At 33.9% G+C, this 22486-nt stretch overlaps 2 protein-coding genes across 2 annotated transcripts; both read right to left on the reverse strand.

The window, feature by feature from the left end:
* Positions 1–1872: 1872 nt before the first annotated feature.
* On the reverse strand, positions 1873–10488 carry LOC131954493 (rho-related protein racA-like). The gene is made up of 12 exons (XM_059318221.1): positions 10412–10488; positions 9306–9513; positions 6621–6789; positions 6191–6333; positions 5723–5831; positions 5086–5276; positions 4924–4996; positions 4599–4712; positions 4267–4497; positions 3877–3989; positions 3471–3713; positions 1873–3133 (listed from the first exon to the last, which is right to left on the reverse strand). Exons 2-12 carry the CDS (start codon positions 9486–9488, stop codon positions 2921–2923), a joined length of 1782 nt encoding a protein of 593 aa, XP_059174204.1. The 5' UTR covers positions 9489–9513; positions 10412–10488; the 3' UTR covers positions 1873–2920.
* A 3493-nt stretch (positions 10489–13981) lies between these two features.
* Positions 13982–21702, reverse strand: LOC131954483 (ankyrin-1-like). The gene is made up of 8 exons (XM_059318207.1): positions 21348–21702; positions 20625–20793; positions 19791–19903; positions 18263–18386; positions 17557–17760; positions 16694–16812; positions 16206–16308; positions 13982–15337 (listed from the first exon to the last, which is right to left on the reverse strand). Exons 2-8 carry the CDS (start codon positions 20791–20793, stop codon positions 14949–14951), a joined length of 1221 nt encoding a protein of 406 aa, XP_059174190.1. The 5' UTR covers positions 21348–21702; the 3' UTR covers positions 13982–14948.
* Positions 21703–22486: the final 784 nt, after the last annotated feature.

Consider the following 22486-nt stretch of genomic DNA (forward strand, 5'->3'; position numbering starts at 1 on the left):
AAATTTGTTTTAAAAAATATTTAAGCACTTCAAATCATAACAACTTAAGTTCAAAATAAACATCTATAATAATTATATAAAACCCCCTTTAAATTGTATATCATTGTATAATGTTATAACAGAGGTGATGAATTTAAAATGGCACAAAATAATCGTTATTTTAGATTAGCATGCCCGTCAATGAATGATGATTTCTGATTAGTGATAATTTAGATCCTGTAGACAACCTCTATTCCTCTGCTATATAAATAGATGTAATCCAAGATGTTATCTGCTGTTGGCTAAGTCATTTTATATAGGGAATGGAGAAGGGGCTAAAACCATTGTAACGGGAGCATTTTTCTTCAGGTTACATGTGCTTTTCTGAAAGTTAGGACACTTTAATGAACTTCCTCTTTCCTCCCCACGCATAACCTGATTACAATGATTTAAACCAGGGCATTCCGCAACATCCCCCCCCCCTCTATTCCTACCAGACATTACAAGAACATTTATATTAAGCTATTCTTTCCAAATGATTTCATGTTTCAGCCTAAGCTATTTTTGTGATGCCTTTTTAGTCACCATCAGATTGATCTTGGGCCATATTTTCTGCTTTTCATTTTTCGACTTTCCTGCATGTAACAATTACACAGTGCAAGAAGAGTGTGTCATATTTTGTCCCTTATTCTCCTTTTACAAATCAACTGTCTTAATCCGCGATTGTGTAGACAGGCTTCAGACAGGGATAATGTGACACAAAAAAAATATCTGGTTTGCCCGACATCCGGGTCAGCAACACCGCGCAGCTCAATAGAAACACCTGTCGGATGAAAGCAGCTGTTGTTTCACATACATGACTAGATGTAGATGACTAGATGTATAGATTCTATATCGTATCGGCCTCCATATAAATTTTTTTTTACATCCGATGTATCCGATGTTATAATATAACCTAGATCTAGATCTAGTAGGTTATTTCCTCTGACTACTAGATCTACCAATCATTTAACAGCTAGGGGTAGATGAGGCTCGTTAGCTGGGGACAGCAACTCTTCTAGGAGAGACAATTCCAAAATCTAACTGCTGCCTTACAGTTTTTTTTTTTTTTGGTTGGACAAAGGCTATAGAAGCTGAATCCAAAAAGAAAAGCAGGCTGAAATCGGAGTCAATGGCCTCAATGGCGCTTAACCAAGTAACACGTTTACTTAATTATATTGGAGGGGATCCCTTCCAACACTAAGACTTAAAACGAAGAAGAAGATTTAACAGCCTATATAGTATATGAGACCGCCAACGAATGAAATAGAATTATATATGAAATATTTACTTCAACCAGGCTCACTTTCCCGTTTTTAAACAGGCATAAAATAAGCCCTTATATATTCTTACAGATGTGTGTAGTTTAAGCAACCCTCACACACGAAATAAAACAAATAATTATGGTGGGGTTTTGGCTGGCTTTGACTAAATAGTTTAATTAAGATGAATGCTTTCTATACTATACAGTTTTTTTTTTAATGACAACCATCGGCGTTTATGTCACAATCAGATCAAGATTAAAAGCGTAACAGGTGTTTGATAACACACTCATATTCTTACACATCAATGTGTTGAGTTCATGCAACATTAGGTATTAATGTTTTTTCCAGCTATCTTCACATGTGGTTATGCGGGGGTTTCTCAGAGGATGTAGAAGGGTGGTTGGGGGGTGAGGGTGGAAAGTAAAGGGACACTCACCATGCTAGTTCCAGTCACCACGCCATCACCTATGTATAGGCACTTCAAATTTTCGGGGAGGGGGGGGGGGAGTGAGAGGACTATATAAATTCTATTTATATTATTTATTTAAAAAACACAAAGAATACTTTTTGAACATATTCTAGTTGACTTTAATTAAAACAATTTTTACTGATTCACAAAACAAAAATTGCAATGAAAAATGTATGTGCATAATGTTAAGAAAATATTGCTACATTAATTTACTGAAATTTTCAGGGCAATGAATCTCATCTTACAAGTAACAAAAGAAGATGAGCATTTTTTCTTTCTCTGTTAAATTTTCTTTTCTCATTTCTGATATTAATTTGCTCATTTTATTTTAAAAAGCTAAATGTTTTCTTTCTTTTTTTATATAGAGCTCAATTCTTTTTATCTTTTAAAAAAACTTTTGTACCAATGCATTCAAAAGCACAAAGAAATAAAGTGTTAATGTAATTTTGTTTCATTTTATAAACGTATGTTTTTATATTTATATAAAGAGTCTTGTTTGTAATTAAAAACAAAATAACAATACAAATACAAGAGGATACACAGTTGCTTCAGTTGGGTTTAGCAGTTTTATATTTCTCTCATTATGCTTTGTAGTTGGCCTATTCCTTTGTCAAGTACCAGAGTTATTATTTTCATGGTTGATTTTTAGAGAAATATCTGAATCCACAGTTAAATAGATCCATCTGCAGGCGAGCTTTTCATGTATTTCTGAGTGTTAAAACAGATCATTGTATAGTTGGTCGCTAAATTCACAGTACCCGCACTCGTAGATTGCGATGTCCGTCTGTATTTTTACATGATGTCTGATTAGTTGGCTGCTTTTGAACTTGGTTTCGCACACTAAACAGGTGGCTTCTGTTCCGTGTTCTGATTGTGTGTTTTCTTCGTTCTTGGGCTGTGTTAGTTGCTGAAGAGGAGGGAGGTGCCTTTCTTACTAGTGACCATTCTTTCTGTCCACTCATTTGGAACTTGCCATTTCTTCTTTAAAGGTTTTGAATAAGTGCCATGGAAATATGCATGGTTTAGTGTTTTCAAACAATACAATAATAATACATTACTATGAATTGTTTGAGCATTGATAAGGTTATTGAAGAGTTAGTCACAGTTGCACAAAAAGGAATTGTCATGTTTTTAGCACAATGTTACAAAATTATCAGTTATCTCTCTTTTACATTAAGACACATTTCTCTCCCTTTTTGTTCATGGCGTTTTCATATTCCTGCACCTCTTTCAAGTAGTCTAAAGGTGGCCATCGATGATCATCAACGTACACTCGGTCATCTGATGACAGGCTTGAAAATTCCTTTCTGTTAGAAAATGCCACGTAATTTGTGGAGATGAAATGTAGACAAAACATGGCAAGTTGTTTTGCATTGAACAGCTGCAAAAAAAATGTTATGGTTTTAAAGTGAAAGTTTTTTAGAAACATAATTAAGAAACTATAAATAATTAAGTATTATTATTGTTATTGCATTGTTGTCATTAAATTTAATAATAGACTAGTGTGAATATTTTCTTTTACCATGAGCAGTTATTATAAGTATGAAAAAAGTCTACCTACTAATGGGAAGGCACATTTTTTAGAAACTAACTAGTTAATTAATTTATGAACAAAATGGATATTAATTGCAAATTTAGAAGGAAATTTATTTGTAAATGGTTTCTTATTTACATAAAATAGAACAATATTGTTGCAATTAAAAAAAAACCCTTCTTACATGAGCTGTATTTAATAAGCCTATAACATCAATCTCAGCTCTCTGTATTTTGGCCTGACATGCCTTGTCCACCTCTTTACTCAAATAAAGTTCACACAAGTTCGCAAGTCTGGGCAGGCAGTTTTCATCTGCCAGTGCTAAAATCCCAACTAGGTCTTCGCTTTCTTCCAGCGGGGCGTGGTCTGTGTAGAGGTACTCTAATAATGCCAGGAAATTTTCTGCTGATGTGTTGGGGATATTGATCTGTTAAAAAAATATTTACAAACCTTTAAATTTAATTACCTTAAAACATTATAAGTTTAATAGTAAATTAAAAAAAAAAATCAGCTTACCTGTGAAAGCCTAAATGTTTTTAAAAAATCAGCTTACCTGTGAAAGCCTAAATGTTTTTAAAAAATCAGCTTACCTGTGAAAGTCTATCATTGTTTGATTGAGCTTCAATAAACTTTCCAGAAAACATGGCCGCCATCACTTGACTTCTGGTACACAACACAACTTTGTGGGCAAATATTTTTCTACCTGTTGGCATCAGGTCAAATTTTGTTTTATAGGTTGATATTGATGATGTCGTGGTGTTTTTTTTTAAAGTAAATAATTTAGTAAATACGATTATTTGAAAACATTGTATTGTTAATACAGAATTGCATTTAAAACACTTTTTTTAGGAAAACCTACTGAACAAAATTTAACTTAACAACACAGATCTAAAGTGAAACAATGGTAAATATAAATATCTCAGAAATACCATAAATATTTTTTGTTAATGCAATAAATTGTAACCAAATAAAAAGTGTACCTTCAACACGAAAGACAACATCTGCATATGCCTCTTGATTAAAGAAAAGCTCTTTCATTTTTGCACCAGTTTCATCACTGAGATATGTTCCAATGCTAGGATTCAAGAATTCCTCTTCCTTAACAATATTATCACAAATTGTTGTCAAATAAGGGAGTTTGAAAATTAAAGATACCCTCCGCAGTTCTTGAATTTCATCTTCACCAGAATCTTCAGGTAAATTTGGAGTACCTAAATTTTAAAAAATAATTTTTTTCATGGCAGCACAAGTCTATTTTGAAAAGTATAAAAAAAAATTATTAAACATGTACATTAAGAAATAAATTTTTTACCTGTATACAAAAACTCGAGAACTCTTACAAAAGTCTTAGCTTTGATGTCTGCACTAATTTCTATAGTTGTGTCGGGACCAAAATTTGAACCAGTATCATAAACTGAACTAATTCCTAGTTGAAAAAAATCATCATATGGCAAAAGATTAATTTTCCTTCAATTATTAAAACATATGCCTATATTTAGCATAAAATAAAAAAAATGAAAACTAAGCAAATATTAATTCAATTTTGCTTTACAAATATCTGTAATGCATACAGCACTTTTAAAAAAAAACTTTATTTTCGTTAATATTTTCAATTAAAAAATACAATCAATCCATACCTTCAACTTTACCAGCATTCAAATCCTCTCTTTGAAAACTGTCAATCTGATTTAACTCTTGTAACTGTGAACTCTGAGAAAAACAACAAGCTTTTAAAAAGCTAATTTCCCAAACAACGAAACAATTAAAAGTTGAGTAATGTAACAACTTTAATCACATACCGTACAAGGCATGGTACTGGCCAAAACTTGACCAAAAAACTTGGAGGCTGAAGACAGAATGATTCTGTGAGCATGAAGACGTCTAACACCTTCGACAAGAAATGTGACATCGTGAAATTTGGGATCCTGCAATGCTTTTAACCAGTCACCTGCAAATTCTGATGTTTCTATTTCCATCCAAGGAGCTTTGCCTGCAAATGTGAAAATGTTAGATTAAGAAAAAAATTCATCCAAATTTGAAATTCTTGAATTTTACTAATTTATATTCCTGGTACAAACCTATACACTAAACCAGTGGTTCTAAACTTTTTTAGAGGAACCAAACCCCACCAGTTTCACATTCACGCTCACCGAACACTTCTTGATAGTCCTATCATCTGCACTGACAAAATCCGATTGTTAATCCACCAAACCCTAAGACTGGCTCGTCAAACCCCTGGGGTTTGATGAAACCCAAGTTAAGAACCACTGCACTAAACCTAATCCTCACTTATAGAGATGAACTATGGCTCAGTGTACTTGGCTTAGCTGATATTTAAAAAGTTGGCCCATATAGGTTTAACTAAAACACATATACATCAGCAAGTACATAAACACTATATTAAAATAAAAATGTATTATTTGTAGCTATACTTACCAGCAGGGGGCATAACTGGTGGCAGTAGAATGGGCTCTTCTTTACTTTTACGTGAAAATAACGACTTTGTTTTTTTAGTGTGTTCCTTTTGATTGAGAGCAAGCTCAACCTGGAAAAGAAAAATTAACAAAATTGTAATTGATTTCAAATGACTTGTGTATTCAAATATTTAAAAAAATTAATTATAATAGATTATTAAATTTCCATCAAATACAAGGACTAAAAACTGAAATGCTTAATACAGTGCAAATGTTTAAATTTGTCATAACAACTAAATTTCCTAATAAAATAAAAAAGAAAATGTCACTTTTTGGATCACCATAATGATAATCCAATCTCTTTTAATTTATATGTCACATTAACCAGTAAGTTTAAGGGTTATGTTTAAATCTAGAGCTAGGGTTAGAGGTGGTTTTAATTTAATGTACATTTTAGAAGTATATCAGCAATTTTAAATACATGACTTACAGCATTCTGAAAGCAATTTTTCAACCCATCCTGCGTTAGGGCACTAGTCTCAACAAACAAAGCTTTGATGGTTTTTGACAGTTCCTGCCCTTCTTTATAGGTTACAAGGTTCACTAGCTTATCACTCGATCCACGACGCAAGTCTGTACACATAAAATTGGAAATTACTTAAAATTGTTAATTAACTTAATTTACAGCATCCAGGTAATACAAAATTAATACATAATGAAATTAATATATAATTATATAATGTTTAGATTTATCGATTAAAACATTTTAAAAATCTCTGATTTTAACATATTCATTTGACCTTTAACAATTTTCTTGAAAACAACCATGATGATAATTTGGTAAAAAACAGTTCTTCAACATTTATTAAATATGGCTTAGGTCAAATTAGAATTTACTTAGTAAGGAATACTTTAATTACCTGTCTTACAAGCCACAAGGAGTATTGGTACATTTGGGCAGAAATGTCGTATTTCGGGGATCCATTTTTCTGATATGTTTGAAAATGAGGCCCTGCTTGCCACAGAGTAACACACAAGAAAGATATCTGAGCCATAGTATGAGAGGGGGCGAAGCCGGTCATAATCCTCCTGTAATATAGTATATTAGTAAAAATAAGGCAAGTGTTTTATTTATGCATTACCTAATATTCATTTTTAATTGCAAAATGACTAAAATGTTATTTAAATTGTATTTGCTAATGACAATGTACACTAATAGTTATAATTACTGATTTTTAAAAATAGCTTAGGCTACAAATAGTTTTGTTTTGTTTTAATTGAAGTCTTTTAAATACTAATAACTATCTAGATCAGTTCAAATCATGTAAAATGTAGACATAAAAAAATGTTGACTCATTAAAAAATAAAAAAAAGCTACAGGAAAATGAGGAAAACACACAGCTGTTCAATTATATGGGACACAACTACTACCTTTAAATAATTATTGTTACCTCCCCTAGGTGGTGTCGACTTGCATCTTTTGTAAATTTCCCTTACCTAAACAATGCTTGCAGATTCTAGATCTAGATTAGACCTATAGGGTTATTACCAGTGGCTTCACTAGGTAGGGTGCCACCCCATACGGTAGCTGAGGGTGTCACCCCCCCTACAACAATTATGCATTTTCGGTTTGGTGTCACCCCTCTCCCCTACATTTTTTATGACTTGTTTTCATCCCCTAAACGGTGTCACACTGTGTAGGCTGGAGCCCCCCCCCCCCCTGTTTTGTGACGCTACTGGTAGTAATTATAAAAAAAATATGACCAGATGAGGATATGAAACTTGTATTTTTATACTTTATTGAAGAAAAGATCTGCGTTGTTTTATTTACCTATAACTATAACATTAAAAGCGGAAAGTTTTTTTTTTTAAATATAAAAAAAAAAAAACACATCAAAATAGGCCAAAATAAAAGTGGCGGGGAGTGGCGGGGGTTAACTTTTCGCCCGTGCACTTTTTGCATTAGTGGCGGGGCTTATCTGAACAAGACCTCATTGCACTATTTAGATACTCAATACACAGCAATTAAATAGTTACATTTCTCCTAGATTCTATATGTATAACTCAGTAGCGTTCGCATGGGGAGGGGGGTGGGAGCAGGGGGAGCGGCCGCTCCCCCTCTGGCCATTTTCAGCAAAGTGGCGCCTTTTTGAAAACTTTTTTAACTCAAAGTTTTAAACAATGATAATTGTTAAAAAAATATTTTTGGTCGGCACATCTATGTAAATCACAAGATTTCTTTTCATGCAGCAATTAAGCATTATTGTACTAGTCTAGTAGTGTCTACGTTTACAACACGTATTAATAGCTTCATCAGTTTGCCATTCTAAAAATAACCATTACGATGCATTGCAATGTTTAAAAAACCCTACGGGTAGTACCACTTGGCAAGAGCGGTGTTAAGTTTAAGGCAACTGTATAATGTATTTGCTTACGAATAATTGAATTAGAAAATGATTTTTAAAAAACTTCACACATAATTACTTTATATATACAGTTTGAATCATGTGATTAATTTTAAAAAAAATTACAATGCAGAAACAAATACAACTTATGTGGCACCTCTATTTAAATTTACTGATGAGCAAACTGCGTAGTGGTGGGGAAAATTTGACAAGGTCAACAAAGTCATCACGATGAAGTAGTAGTATTCTTACAGTTTTGGCGATAGTGATTACGATTACAAATTATATGAAACAGTTACAACCCTCTCCTTCATGGACCCCTCTGTAAAAAAAAAATATTGTCATAATACCACTGCTACTTATTTAAATTTATTTTTGTAATATATATTAGTGTAATATATATTTGTGTAATATATATATATATATATATATATATATATATATATATATATATATATATATATATATATATATATATATATATATATATATGTGTGTGTTTAGAACAGTTATCTAAAAACCGACGCTTTGTTCACTCTGAGTTGGTTATCTCCCCCCCCCCCCCCACACACACACACACCTCACCACCACAATTGTGTAGAGCGACATTAATGTCACACCTAGGTATACACTGAGTTGGATAATTGACCTAAAGTGAACGGACAGTGGTGAATGAAGTTGAACCTACCCCCCCCCCCCCCAACCCACCCCGAACTCATCTGTTAAGTACATGTAGAAAAACGCGTAAAGATGTACCAAAATACCATGCCGCCAGAAAATTAGCTTTTTAAACGCAAAACTCTGTGAATATTATTTTTGCAATTACCAGTAAAAAGGTGTGTGATCAATACAGTGATCTAACCCATACCTATCACTATGTTAAAAATGATCTTTAAAGAACACAAAGAAGCAGTAGTTAATTATATATATATATATATATATATATATATATATATATATATATATATATATATATATATATATATATATATATATATCACGTATAAAAAACGTATATAGAACGTGTTATAAAATTCGGCGCCTTTTTTTTTTGCCCTTTTCGCTCCCCCTACAACGAAAACCTGGATACGCTTCTGGTATAACTAGATCTAGAATCTAGGTCCTATATTTATAGTATATTTAGACATCTATGTGAGTCTAGTGAAAAGGTACAGGCGTAGGCTAAAGTACCAAACTTACTTGTCCTGCCGTGTCCCATAATCCCAAGTTTACAGCCTTGCCAGAGAACATAACGTTGGCGCTGTAGTTGTCGAAAACTGTTGGGACATATTCGCCTGGAAAACTGTTGGTCGTGTACGCGATTAGCAAGCAGCTTTTGCCAACACCACCGTCTCCGACCACGACAAGTTTGACGCTCTGCATTATGTAGTCTGGCTATTTTTACGAACTAAAAAAAACAAAAAAAAACAAAAAAAAACAAAAAAAAAAAAAAACAACCAAAAATGTAAAGCTGCTCGCTTAGTTAGCTGGAGGCAGTGGAGAGGTGGTGGTAGTAGTGGTGGTGGAGGTGGGGTGTGTGGGAAGAGAAGACTTGAGAGGGTACGTCAGATTTTTAGTGACGGATAACAATGTAAGGTGAGTGAGGGGTGTTAAGCAGTCTCTTTCAATCATCTCTTCGGTGGGGGGGGGGGGGGGGGCAGTGCACTTCTACCCCAATCTCCCCCCACCAATAATAAAAAAAGTACTTTTACCAATGTCACCTCCCCAAAATGGAAAATTTAGCCCCCCCCCCCCCCATCTGAAAAAAAGTCTGTAAGAAACACTGATGTTAAGAAACATGACGTCACAGTTTTTATATTGGTAAAAGTGTTTTTTTGTTCAACGATTTCTTTTGTAAATATTTTACATTTAACTAGGGATTATCAAAGTTTTTGGCTAAACTAATAAGCTGGTAAAACAGCAAAAACTTGCTGTCATATTTTTTTCTAATGGGAAAAAACTCAATTAATAATATCGAAATAATAAACATAGCTGAGTCATTTCCCCTTAAAACAATTCATTTTTCAATTTTATGGAAAGGAAAGAAATGTGTGATATCCTCTTGACAGCACAGTATGTGTGTATGTGTGTGAAGGGAGGGGGGGGGGTGAGTTTTTGTGACGATGTGTGAAGATGGAATTTTTAAAAAATATAGATCATAAGCAGTGAATAATTATTGAAATTATAAAAAGCCTGTTATAATTTAATTTTACAAACAATAGACCAGTTTATAGCCAACAATGAAACCGATAAAGACAGTAAAATTCTCTCGTAATATAAACACAAAAATAATAAACTCTCCTTACCTCTGGATTTTGCTTGCGCTCTTCTAAATGAAATAGTAACTAATTATTTTCTATCGTTACATTAATATTTTTTCCCACCGAGTGTTGGTTAAACTGGAAACCGCGTCCATTATATAGTTTTAACAGATAAACTTAAAATAGAACACGCCTGGCCAAACCATCGACCAATGAGAATGCAGTTATTAAGAATCTATTATTAGTGGAAGCGACGTCCAATCGGAACGTTGCTATTTATAGTTTTTCCTAAGGTCGTCTCTTATAAATGTGCGTATAACGGTACAGCACTGTAATCACTGCCCATTATCAATGAATATCAAACTAAAAAAAAAATCCAAGTAGGCCCTAAAGATAAAGAAATAGCTTTTTGTTTAAACTAATACCTATGTTATTAAACATTAATACATGTAATATGAACAATATAAACACGTTTTTTAACATGGGCCTAATTTTTGTAAAGATAATAAAGTCACTCGTCCGACTTCATGAATAACTTGCAGAGTTTCTTCCAGGCATCTCTTCGGGGGGGCGAAGCCCCCCCGAAAATTTTTTACCGCCCCCCCGAACGAAATGAAATTTATATATTTTATATAGAAAATATATACTTTTAACAGTGTCCGCCCCCCCGAAGAAAGTTTACCGCCCCCCCGAAAATTTCAAGTGCCCCCCCGAAGAAAAAAGTCTGGAAGAAACACTGATAACTTGTGTTTCTTTCAGGCATTTTCTCAGGAGGAGGTGGGGAGGGGGGTGGTTGATGAGACTGGTGAAAGTATATATAATGTATTTACATTCTATTTTGTTCGCCTCCCCACCTAAGAGATGCTTTAAAGAAATTCAAAGCATGTCTACCCCCCACCCCTCCGGGTGTGGGGAAATTGCGAGACGCGAAAAGCGAAATGGCGAGGCGGGAAAATGCGAGAAGGGCGCGAAAACGGTCGATCACGTGACTTTTTTGTCTCGCATTTTACCACAAGCCGATACTTACGCTGGGTGGTGTTGAAATGCGAAGATTTCTGCGAAAAATTTACCGCACCCGATTTTCAGTGGTATTTGGTCCAGACTTCAAAGACGTTTCGTTTACATTGTTAAAACTTCCGATTTTTCCGTCGCTAGACATACTGATGATTTGTCAACTCCCCCCATCTTTTGTGTCGACTTAGAATACCACCTTGTTCGAAACCGACGGAAATACCGCCGACGATAGATCAACTTCTGTCTTTTGTGTGGAACGCCGAGGACGCCTGATTTACCGTCTTTGAAGATCGCCGTGCCCTGATCCGCTGCCGCCGCAAACATATTTTCTATTGTTGCATAGAAATTTTGTATTATAGCCGCCGCCTACGATTTTTTTCTAGCTTTTTTTACCATATAAATCTAAGCACAAGGAAATGCCTACATCATTTGGATACAACTATTCTGGAGGTAAGAACTACTTACTGTGTGTTTTCTCTTCCAATGTTCCTTTACACTAATTTATATTAGATTTTATATCACGGTTGTGACTTTTCCATAAATAATTCAGAAAAAAAATAACATCAAAATAAGTATGCGATTACTGCCATAAGTGAAGGTGAGGACTAGATTAACCCTCCCTTATGTGTTGCTTATTCCTAAGCTGTTATGAACTCTCAATGCCCCCAGTTTTTTTTTCTCTTACTTACTGTTTGGGGAAAAAATAAAGTGACGTCACCGATATTATCAGTTGCTCGTGCTATATCGTAAGCTATGGGCCTACTTCAAATATTTTTAAAACCAAGTTGAACTTATCTGATTTTTTTTGGTTTTGGTGGTGGTGTTATTTGGGGTCTTCCATAAATGACGTCACACTCGTGGGGGGGGGGGGAAGGGGGGGGTCTGTAATTTTATGACGATGTGAGATAAGGGGGAGGAGGGGGGGGGTTAGATGTGAAGTCACACTATTAACATGTATAAACATGAGCGGGCTAGATTTTTAAATTAATGCCGACTGAGACGGGATTTTCCTCTCGCTAACAAGATCGGGCGATGACAGTAGCACAGCAACGATGTTAGGATTTTTAAATAGATAGATCTAGATATAGATCTATCTATCTTCTTAGTATCTAGATAAAAAATAACAACATACAACACTCGTGTTAAAGTGTATGGCTAAATGCTTGTTTATTTTAAAACAAAAAAAAATGAATTTAAATAAATAAAGATGGAAAAAAAAGAAAAAAACTTTTTTCGCAAAAAAGTGTCTCGCTATTTACCCTTAATTCCGCAGGTATGTCTCGCATTACCTTCTCGCATTTTCCCGCCTCGCCATTTCGCTTTTCGCGTCTCGCAATTTCCCCACACCCCACCCCTCCCCCGTTTCATGGGCCACCCTGCCACGCCTAGAATACGAGGCGATGTTTATGCATAATACAAAAAGACGCGGACAATACTTTTTTTAATGGGAAAATAATCTGCAGAGGCGTAGCTACCCTTCCCGGCGCCAGGGGACAAACTTTCGATTTGCACCCCCCTTCGAACTTTAGATTTACACCCCCCCCTCAAACTTTCGATTTGCACCCCCCATCTAAATTTTGATTTGCACACCCCCCTCAAACTTTCAATTTGTTTTTCCCCTAAGGTCGGCGCCCGTGGACATATGTCCACCCCCCCCCCTCGCTACGCCTCTGATAATTTCTGTCCCTGCAAAATACAGGTCTAAAATAAAGACTGAGGGAGGTAGTGGTCAAACAGTAGAGCGTTTAGCTGCTAACCCTAAGGTCCTGAGTTCGGATCGTCGTCCGGACTTGCAACTGTATGACGACCCTGAGTGAGTCCAGCCAGCTCTGTTGGGTACCTGACTTACGTTGGGGAAAGTAAAGGCTGTTGGCTATTATGCTGAGCACTAGAGCACACCATCCCTTCACATGTCGAGGTCAAGAAACAAACTCTACTTCATTTTCCCTATGATCACTAGGTCTAAAGAAGAATCTTTACTTCCTTTTTTTTTAAATAATCAATTATTTACTCAATTCTTTTGATTAAGAATCTTAAAAACAAGTACTGGTATTAAATTAAACAGTAGCCTATTTAGTTGTTGCACAAGTTTTTGTTAGTGTGTCATGCATAGACCTACTTTTCACTAGTAGTGAAGACTTCTTTTATTGTTCAGCTACCTTTTTTTTTGGCTTCCATAAATCCCATGCTTTTTAATACGGCTGAAGTATATGAAGATGCTGTTGTCTTTCTTGTACACAAAATATTTGATGATCATTACATTTTTACACTGATGAACTGCTTTCTAGACATATTTTCTAATGATATTTATATAAAAAAACACTTTAAAAGTTCTGGGGCTTTTCTTGTAGTGATACAGATGTTTCAATCAGTTTTGTAGGCAGTGTATGCAGATAGTGTTGAGTTTTAAAAATAAACAAAGAACTTGGGTAGCCTGTAGGGTTGGGGAGGAGGAAGATAAGTCAGGGAGAAAAAGAAGATGGTAAGAAATGTTGGGTTTCATCATATTAAAAAATAATTTAAGTTAGAATAGCAACCAGACTGGGCAAATGTACCAACTACCACATAAAATACAACATGACAGTTCATTATATTATACCAGTCTTTATTGTGATCAATAAACAATTATCACAGTATAATTAGTACAGCTTAAAGTTGTTAAACAGAGTATAAAAAAATAAAACCACAGAAAATGTTATAATAATGGCACTTATGAAAACTACCACCTCCGCTTACTATTTGTGGCTGAAAGATAGCTAATAATATTTTATCTTTATCACAGCTTGCTTCACAAGTCATGAAAAAAGATTCAATAAAAGCATTTGATATGTTGTTTATTTCACAGTCTTAGATGGCCTATAGCTTACATAATAAGTAATGATTATAATATCATAGTGCAATTTTAGCTAAACAAGCTACAATCATATAATATAACATGAAATCATTAACAAACATTACTTTGTGCAAAGTAAAATTCAGTAACAGAAATGAAAATAGAAAAAAAAAACACATGAAAAATATGTTCTTTACCATAATTAATTAGTGGCTTGTTAAAATAAATACACTTGTGGACTACAAATACCAAACTAGATTAGGTAGATAGCATTGCATATACACATATATTTCAGCTTAATGTACTTCTGAAATTAAGTATTGTACAGTGTAAACACATTAGATATATTATTAATCAGTGGTGTCACGATGTCAGGTGTCACCTGATGTGGTAACTGAGGGTCACACCCACCCCCTCCAACAATTTAGCATTGTTGGTTTTGTGTCAACCCTCTGCATACTACTATTTTACTATTCTTGCTGGATAAAACATTGTTTTTTCAGTAAATTTTATGATTTAAAAAAATCAATGACACCCCGAAATGGTGTCATCAGGTGCGGACAGCACCCCACGCCCCCCCCCCCCTTCTTGCCTTTCGACTAATCTATTTAGATTAAGTCTTGCTCTGATTGTCAAGTTCAAATTCTCTATTAGACAAATGATCTAACTTTACAACAGAAAGTTTAAATACAGATATTTCATTTCTTTACAATTAAAAAGGATCCCCCCACCCCCTCACAAATATTTATAAACAAGAGCCTGGTTAGTCTCAAGCTTCTGAAGAGCTGAACTAGCATTGTTCATGCTGACGGTGTCGTACGAAAGATCAATGTGTCTAGCCAGTAAATAATCCTTCAACAAGCGAGGTATGGGCAGCTCGTCTATCCTGGTTGTGTTGAAGGGACTCAGGCACTGCCTGATGACCTGCCGACACAGACGTTTGAGCTCCCGGGGCTCCTCCAGCTCCTGCTGTAGCCACCGGTCAAACAGCGGGAAGTTTTTCCTCGCCTCGTGGATCGCAGGTACATCAAAGAGGGAGGAAGTCCGGTGACAATCTGACCCCAGGAGTAGCCTAATTCTGCCGTAATGGCCCACCTTGACTGCGTTATGTATTGGATGTTGGCCTGAAAAAATAAACATGAAAATAAACACGTCAATTATTTTTTGCATGATTTAGATTTGTATTTTCAAAGCTATGCAGTACAAATTTTACTGGTTTGGATGTGTTTCTTCAGACAGTTTTTATTTAAAAATAAAATGTGCTATTTTGTAATCTACTTACCACACTAAACTTTAAAGTAGGGCTGTGACATATTATTTTTACTTAACATGCATGATAAAAGATATAAAATGTTATATATTCCAGTATATGTATATTTAAAAAAAATGTTTAATATAGATCTACATCATTTTTCTTCAGCATAGAGTCTGAAAAGTATAACAATATCCTAAATAAAATACTTTAATACCTTTAAAAGAAAGAAAAATGCTAAAAATTTAACCCTATTTTGAAAATTCCTTCTACTTGATAGAAATCATTATTTTAAACTGAAAACTCATTTTCTTAACAGAATACAATTTTATCTTGTAAGTAAATTAAACTGAATACAAATGATTCTAGCAGAATATACAAAAAACAACATAGTATTTAAATATTTTTCTTCTTAAGTAAAATAAGTGTGAGTTTCATGTTATCATGAAAATATTATTAAAGAAATAATTATGATTAATTTATTATTCACTCCATAAACAATGACTAAACATTTCACTTGTGAAAACAGTCAAAAGGTTTAGTTGAGGTTATGTGGGAAATCAAAAGAAAAAGTGGGTTCATAGTTAGTCTTGGCATGACTTATTTTAAATTCAATTAGCCAGACCTAGTTCAAAGCATCAAAGAAGGGGAAGTGCCCCATTATAAAATGGTGTCAATTTCTAATTGAAAATAAACGACCTTTTAAAAACTGTAATGAATAATAGCTTAGCTTTCCTTACCATTTTTGTCTGGGTAATCGCTAGTTGCTCCATGATTGATGAGAAAAAGTGCCATCTTAATACCAGAGGTCATGTGAAGTGCATTTTTTCCAGAAGCATCCAACTAAAAAGTGAAAGGCATGTCTCAGATGTTTTAAATAAATACAAGGTGTTGTGTTAACATGAACTACTTCCTATAAAATCAATCAGGCAAGACAATTTTATGCTAAAATCAAGATGGAGAGATAAGCACATGATTTAACCCAAATGTATTGAGTTTAGTTCTCTGCCTTAAATCCATTGGATATCTCAGAGTCTACACAGCTACTTGACTTGGGGAAAGCTAAGGCAGATAGGCATAGTGCTAAAACCATAATCAGCAGTCAGGAAAAGACAGACAGCTAGTGTTACATTTTGCCTGGGATAAATCAAGACCAACCTAATTAAGGTTATATTTAGTACTTTACTCTTATGATATTTACACACACTTTTGTAAAGCATAGGCCCACCTTATTTATATTTGCGCCTGCTTCCAGAAAAAGTTTGGCGATTTCAATTTCTCCCATAGCCGCAGCCATCATCAAAGGAGTTGCACCTTGTTTGTTTGTCAGATTAACATTACAGCCACCTTTTGTCCACAATTTAAAAAATAATCTACATACATTTTAAATGCCAATTCAATAGAAAAATAAGCTATATACATTTTAAATAACATTTTAATAAAAATTAAAATATAAGAGTAATAAGACTGATAGATTCTTTTGCAGGTAGACTGTTCTCTTTTTTGCCCCAATGAGATAATACAACTGACCATTAGTGAAAGAATGTGTATAGTAATACAAAGTTAATTAGTGTTAAGTTGATTTATATTAGTTTAGTCTCTATTAACAATATGTTAATTACTTCTGGTGCCACACATAAAAGTGATTAAACATCAACATACATATGCACATATGGTGGACTAAAGTGACGGATCATGAACATAGTAAATACAAAACTAAGATGGTTTTTAACACAACCTCTAATTACCCCCTCTTTCAGATGATGACAAAAATACTTGCTGAACTTAAATTGTTTAAGCATTCTGAAATACTGCATGCATTTTTTATATATTTATTTATATATTTAATTTGGTTATTATTGTTTTCTTCATGTTAGGAAATATATTATCAACAATAATGTTTTGAATTAAAATAAAATTACACATTTTAATTGAAATAGACTGTAATTAGTGTGTTCTATAAAACTATAAGCTAAAATATATTCTGTTGTAGACGCAAATCTTATAAAAAAAAATAGTCAAGAGACTTACATATAGGGAATAGCTCAACAATATAAACTGTCTGAAATTATTAAATAAATTAATTTATACCTTTAATTAATGCAGCTACTATATTTTTATCCGCATAATTCTTAGACTTCAAACACATAAACAAGGGTGTAGTCCCCTGACCATCTGGTAGATCTAGATCTGCACCTGCCTTGATTAACTCTTGCACAATTGCGAGGTGGTTATTTTCTATTGCAACTTTGAGGGGTGTTCTGCCACTGGTACTTTGAAGATCAACATCTGCTCCTGAAATGGTAGTTGGTTAATTTTGTCATCAAACTTATAAACATATATTACCAGGGTCAATAAACAGGCTAAACAAGCAAGAAAAATATTGATGCAGCTTTAAATTATCGGGACAAAAACATATCAAAACTTTTTCTTCTATTACAGTTTACGATAAGGCCAAATTACGTTTAGTCTTAAGATACAAGCATGCCTATAATAATATATAGTTATTTAATAAGTCTTAGGTCTATAATATAACCTTTTCATATATTAGATTGTCAAAGCATAAGGAAGAAACAATCATTTAGTTTACATTAATTTACCATTATTTATTAACAGCCTAACTACATCCAAATGTTTTAATTAATTTTCAATAAATACCATTATTTATTAACAGCCTAACTACATCCAAACTACATCATTATGTTTTAATTAGTTTTCATTAATTTACCATTATTTATTAACAGCCTAACTACATCCAAATGTTTTAATTAGTTTTCATTAATTTTAATTAATTTACCATTATTTATTAACAACCTAACGACATCCAAACGCTTGACAGCCACTGCTATGACTAGGGGAGAAAACTTATTGAAATCAACAGCATTAACATCTACTCCATGGGTAAATAGTAGCTGGATCATCTGAAACAGTTGTTTTGTTACTATAACATTATTTAAAAATGTTTTATTACTATAACAAAACATTATTAAAACTTGTTTTTATTATAAAACATTATTAAAAATTGTTGAAGTCAAGAACTTTAACATCTACTCCATGGGTAAGTAGTAGCTGGATAATCTGAAACAGTTGTTTTATTATTTACTAAAACAAACCTTTACTAAAACTTCTTTTATTACAAAACATTATCAAACATGTTGAAGTCAAGAACATTAACATCTATTCAATGAGTAAGTAGTAGCTGAATAGACACCAGCGAGTTGACGAGATTCCTTCCGTAATGTTGTTGACATGGAATAAAAATGTTCTTTTTTAGATTTAGGACCATAAAAATAATAAAAGATAAGATTTTATTAAAAACTTAAGCCTAACATTAATTCAGAAATGTAATATTTTTAGAATCAATGCTATACAAGTTGCAGATCCAGAGAACTTGAAAATAATTTGTTGAGTTAAAGGCTACAGTTCTATTTATTTTCATCAAGCCTAAGTTATAACCCAATGTTTCACTTTCGTAAGACAAACATTGATTAGCTGTCAAGGAACTCCGTGATCGATTTCTGACAGCCCCACTTTATAGTTATTTTGTTTACAAAACTTTGCAGATCAAGTTTTTGAATAACTATGCAAATTTAAACACCATGACCTATTTTTTCTATTTTTAGCTTACAATGAGTTCAATAAAATTTATGGCGGCCATTGTTTATGTCGCCATTACACGTGAAAACCAAATTGTTTTTGCTTTTTTTTTAATTTTTATTTAGTTACCGAAAATATTAAAAACATCAAATACATCCAATCTCTAGTAAAGACCGAAAAAAAACTAGACAGACAGGATTTTATAAACATATTAATTGTAACTACGCCGTGCAAGATTTTTAAATGAATTTATGGACCTCTCAAATACCTTTGAGACTTTTCTCGCTGGTGTCCATTATCTAAAACAGTTGTTTCATCACTATAACATTATTAAAACTTTTCTTTAATTACCACAACCAAAAATTATTAAAAATTGTTTTACTACTTAAACAAAACATTATTAAAAGTTTTTCCAATAAATTTGTTGTGTTTGATTTTTAGCTAAAGGTGTAACTAATCAATTTGCTTTATTGCCAGCCAGAATTGCAAGTGTACTTCAACTTGTTTTGTATATATACTGCTGAATTATATAAATTGTGTAGCTAAATATTACTAAATAAGTGTGTGCTTTTTCCTAAGCCAGCCTTACTCCACTACAGTTAGCAATGTATTAGTTTATCTGACAATAGCATTGTATACATAAATAAGTTATCTGATCCAATTTGGTCAGACAAAACCCTTTTTATAACAAAAAACTGATACCATGTGTAAAGTGTTAATAAACATACCTCAATGGATCCATGGATGACAGCCACATGCAGTATGGAATATTCTTTGAGTCTCAGAGTTGGCATCATTTTAGTTTGATCCTTGATGGAGAATATTTTGTCACCAGGGCACTCTAAAAACAAAAAAAAGATCAGGGTTTATAATGTAGTTCTAGTAAGTTAATATAGTCCCCTTTCAAACCTGACTGTCTATGGGGCAAGTGAAGAAGAGTTCACCTGTTTCTGTGACCTCTGCATATGAAAAGATTATATGCCCAGCCACTTCTAATTTCCTTAGCACAAGTTATGTACCCATCAGAGCTGGGTAGCCTCAGAAACATTCTACTGACTTGAACCCGGATTCGAACTCTAGAAGTTGGGGTTAGCAGTCTAGTGCTCTACCGCTAGGCCACTCTGTCCCGCAATCAAGTTTTAATATCATGGTGAATTGAATGTGCGTATATTGCCTATAGAAGTTCTAATTTCTGTTTACTTCCTTTTTTAACAGTAAAGTTCCCCTTTCAAACCTGACAATCTATAGGGCAAGTGAAGTAGAGTTCACTTGTTTTGTTTCTGTGACCTCGGCATATGAAGAGATAGTGTGATCAACACTATGCCCAGCTGCCTTTACTTTCCCTAACGTGAGTTAGGTACCCATCAGAGTTGGGTGGACTCAGGAATGGTCTACTGAATTAAACCCCGATTCGAACGCGAGACTTACGGGTTAGCAGTCCAGCTCTCTACCGCTAGACCACTCCGTCCCACTTTTTAAACAGTAAAGCATCTAAAATAGAAATAAGGTCATCTGATTCAATAAAGTAGATGAAATGCAGTGTTATCATACAGCAGGCCTACCTTGGTGTCTACTGTTAATATTGAAACCTTCATGAATGCGGCGCTCGACAGCTGAAAAGTCATTGAATCTGATGGCTTTAAAAGCGACATCTTCGTTTTCTGGAATATCTGCACATTCTTCATCAAACGGGACAGGATCAGAAATTATATCTCTGCTTGATTCATTCATCTAAAATATTTAATAATATTTAAACATTGGAAGTGAGCTATTTATTTATAATACAGAGTACATTGATATTTTTTATTTGAGCAGGAGCACATATTATCAAAGAGGGTAGATGGTTTATGACGTTTTTCTATTGTCAGAAGAGTGAGTACAATGAGAGAGATGTGGCAGGCACCTATGTGATTATCAAAAAAAATCTAGACCCCTGCCTATTAGTAGGCCTAATTAGTAATAATCTGTAATACTAACAAATAAGTATTAAAGTAATTACTAATACTAGGGCCTAGTATTACTAGGCTTTACTGAATTTACTAGACCTAGCTAGATCTATCTACTATCTACTACTATCTAGTATCCAGGGCCTATCCAGTAACAAAAGATTTAATTGATAACCTATTGTAAAAATAAGTGTATTGTAATTACTTAATTACTATAGACTATAGACTAATTTAATTATATTAATTAGGCCTAATAATTAGCCTATAGATAGGAGTATAGGTAGGCCTATACTATATAGATTATCCTGATTTATACTTATAGCCATTAACCAGGCATACCTTTTAGTTATGTTGTCACAGTAGTTAGTATAGAGACCTAGATTTCTAGATCTAGATCTATAAGTTATCTAGTGCGGCTAGTGCGGCTTTGGTTTTATAGTTTTGTTAGTTTTATCTGTCTGCGTGCTTGTTGTGACTTAACGACAGTATCGTTGAGAATAGTATAGGTTCGGCTGACTTGTCATTTGAACAAAATATCCGAGTAATACGATCGCACCGCTGAAAATGAAAACTCCTGGCAATAATCTATTCATATTTTCGATTGTTGTTCTATAGGACCATATATAGTATTATATTAAACATATTATCCGGTTTAGCCAAGGTAGATCAGCCCTACTTGATGTAAGTGGGTCGCACAGGTATTTTTAGACGCATGGGCATTTCTGTTTTCTGTCTATAAATAGACATGTAGCCTTTATGCCAGTTTGGACGTGTTATATTTTAGTTGTTTTAAAAAGTGACGTGAGGGCCTATTAAAAGTAAATAAGTTGGCCTACACAGACTACAGTTAAGCTGTAAAAAAGTTATAGGATGTGTGTAGATCGCTAAAAGAGTGAATCTGCTTTGACAATAGTGGGCATTTTCAGTACTACAGCGTAATGATTAGTATATTCTAGTTATATATGAGTTATATGATCGTGACGAAATAGGGGGCATCCATTTATGACGGCCACACTTATATTTAGGATATATATATATATATATATATATATATATATATATATATATATATATGTATATATATATATATATATATATATATATATATATATATATATATGCATAATAATATACATTGTATAGGCCTAGCCTGAATATAATTACTGGGTGGGTGTTGTGTGTTTCTTTCAGACATTATTTTTCTCTGGGAGGGGCACTTAAAACTTTTCAGTGGAAGGCCCTACAAATTATATATTTTTCAATTTTATCGTACCTTGTGTTTCTTCCAGAATTTTTTCTCTGGGGGGGGGGGGGGGTAGACTTTCTTCGGGTGGGGGGGGGGGGGCGGACACTGTTAAAAGTATATATTTTCTATATAAATTTCATTTCGTTCGGGGCAAGTCTACCGCCCCCCCCCCCCCCGAAGAGATGCCTGGAAGAAACTCTGACCCTGCAGCACCACCACCACCCCACATTCG

Source organism: Physella acuta, unplaced genomic scaffold (assembly GCF_028476545.2).
Source record: "Physella acuta isolate Inbredline_101_S28 unplaced genomic scaffold, ASM2847654v3 ptg001005l, whole genome shotgun sequence".
Taxonomy (NCBI): Eukaryota; Metazoa; Mollusca; class Gastropoda; family Physidae; genus Physella; species Physella acuta.

What these genes read in the sequence shown, in the direction of transcription:
- LOC131954493 (XM_059318221.1), bottom strand. Translation starts at nt 9,488, where the DNA reads ATGCAGAGCGTCAAACTTGTCGTGGTCGGAGACGGTGGTGTTGGCAAA. An exon ending in GAATGCTGGTAAAGTTGAAG is followed by an intron (nt 4,713 to 4,923) that starts GTATGGATTGAT and finishes TTTTTCAACTAG; the next exon opens with GAATTAGTTCAGTTTATGAT. An exon ending in GCTTATTAAATACAGCTCAT is followed by an intron (nt 3,134 to 3,470) that starts GTAAGAAGGGTT and finishes TTTTTTTTGCAG; the next exon opens with CTGTTCAATGCAAAACAACT.
- LOC131954483 (XM_059318207.1), bottom strand. Translation starts at nt 20,793, where the DNA reads ATGAATGAATCAAGCAGAGATATAATTTCTGATCCTGTCCCGTTTGAT. An exon ending in TATTAACAGTAGACACCAAG is followed by an intron (nt 19,904 to 20,624) that starts GTAGGCCTGCTG and finishes TTTTGTTTTTAG; the next exon opens with AGTGCCCTGGTGACAAAATA. An exon ending in TAGGTTGTTAATAAATAATG is followed by an intron (nt 17,761 to 18,262) that starts GTAAATTAATTA and finishes CTACCATTTCAG; the next exon opens with GAGCAGATGTTGATCTTCAA.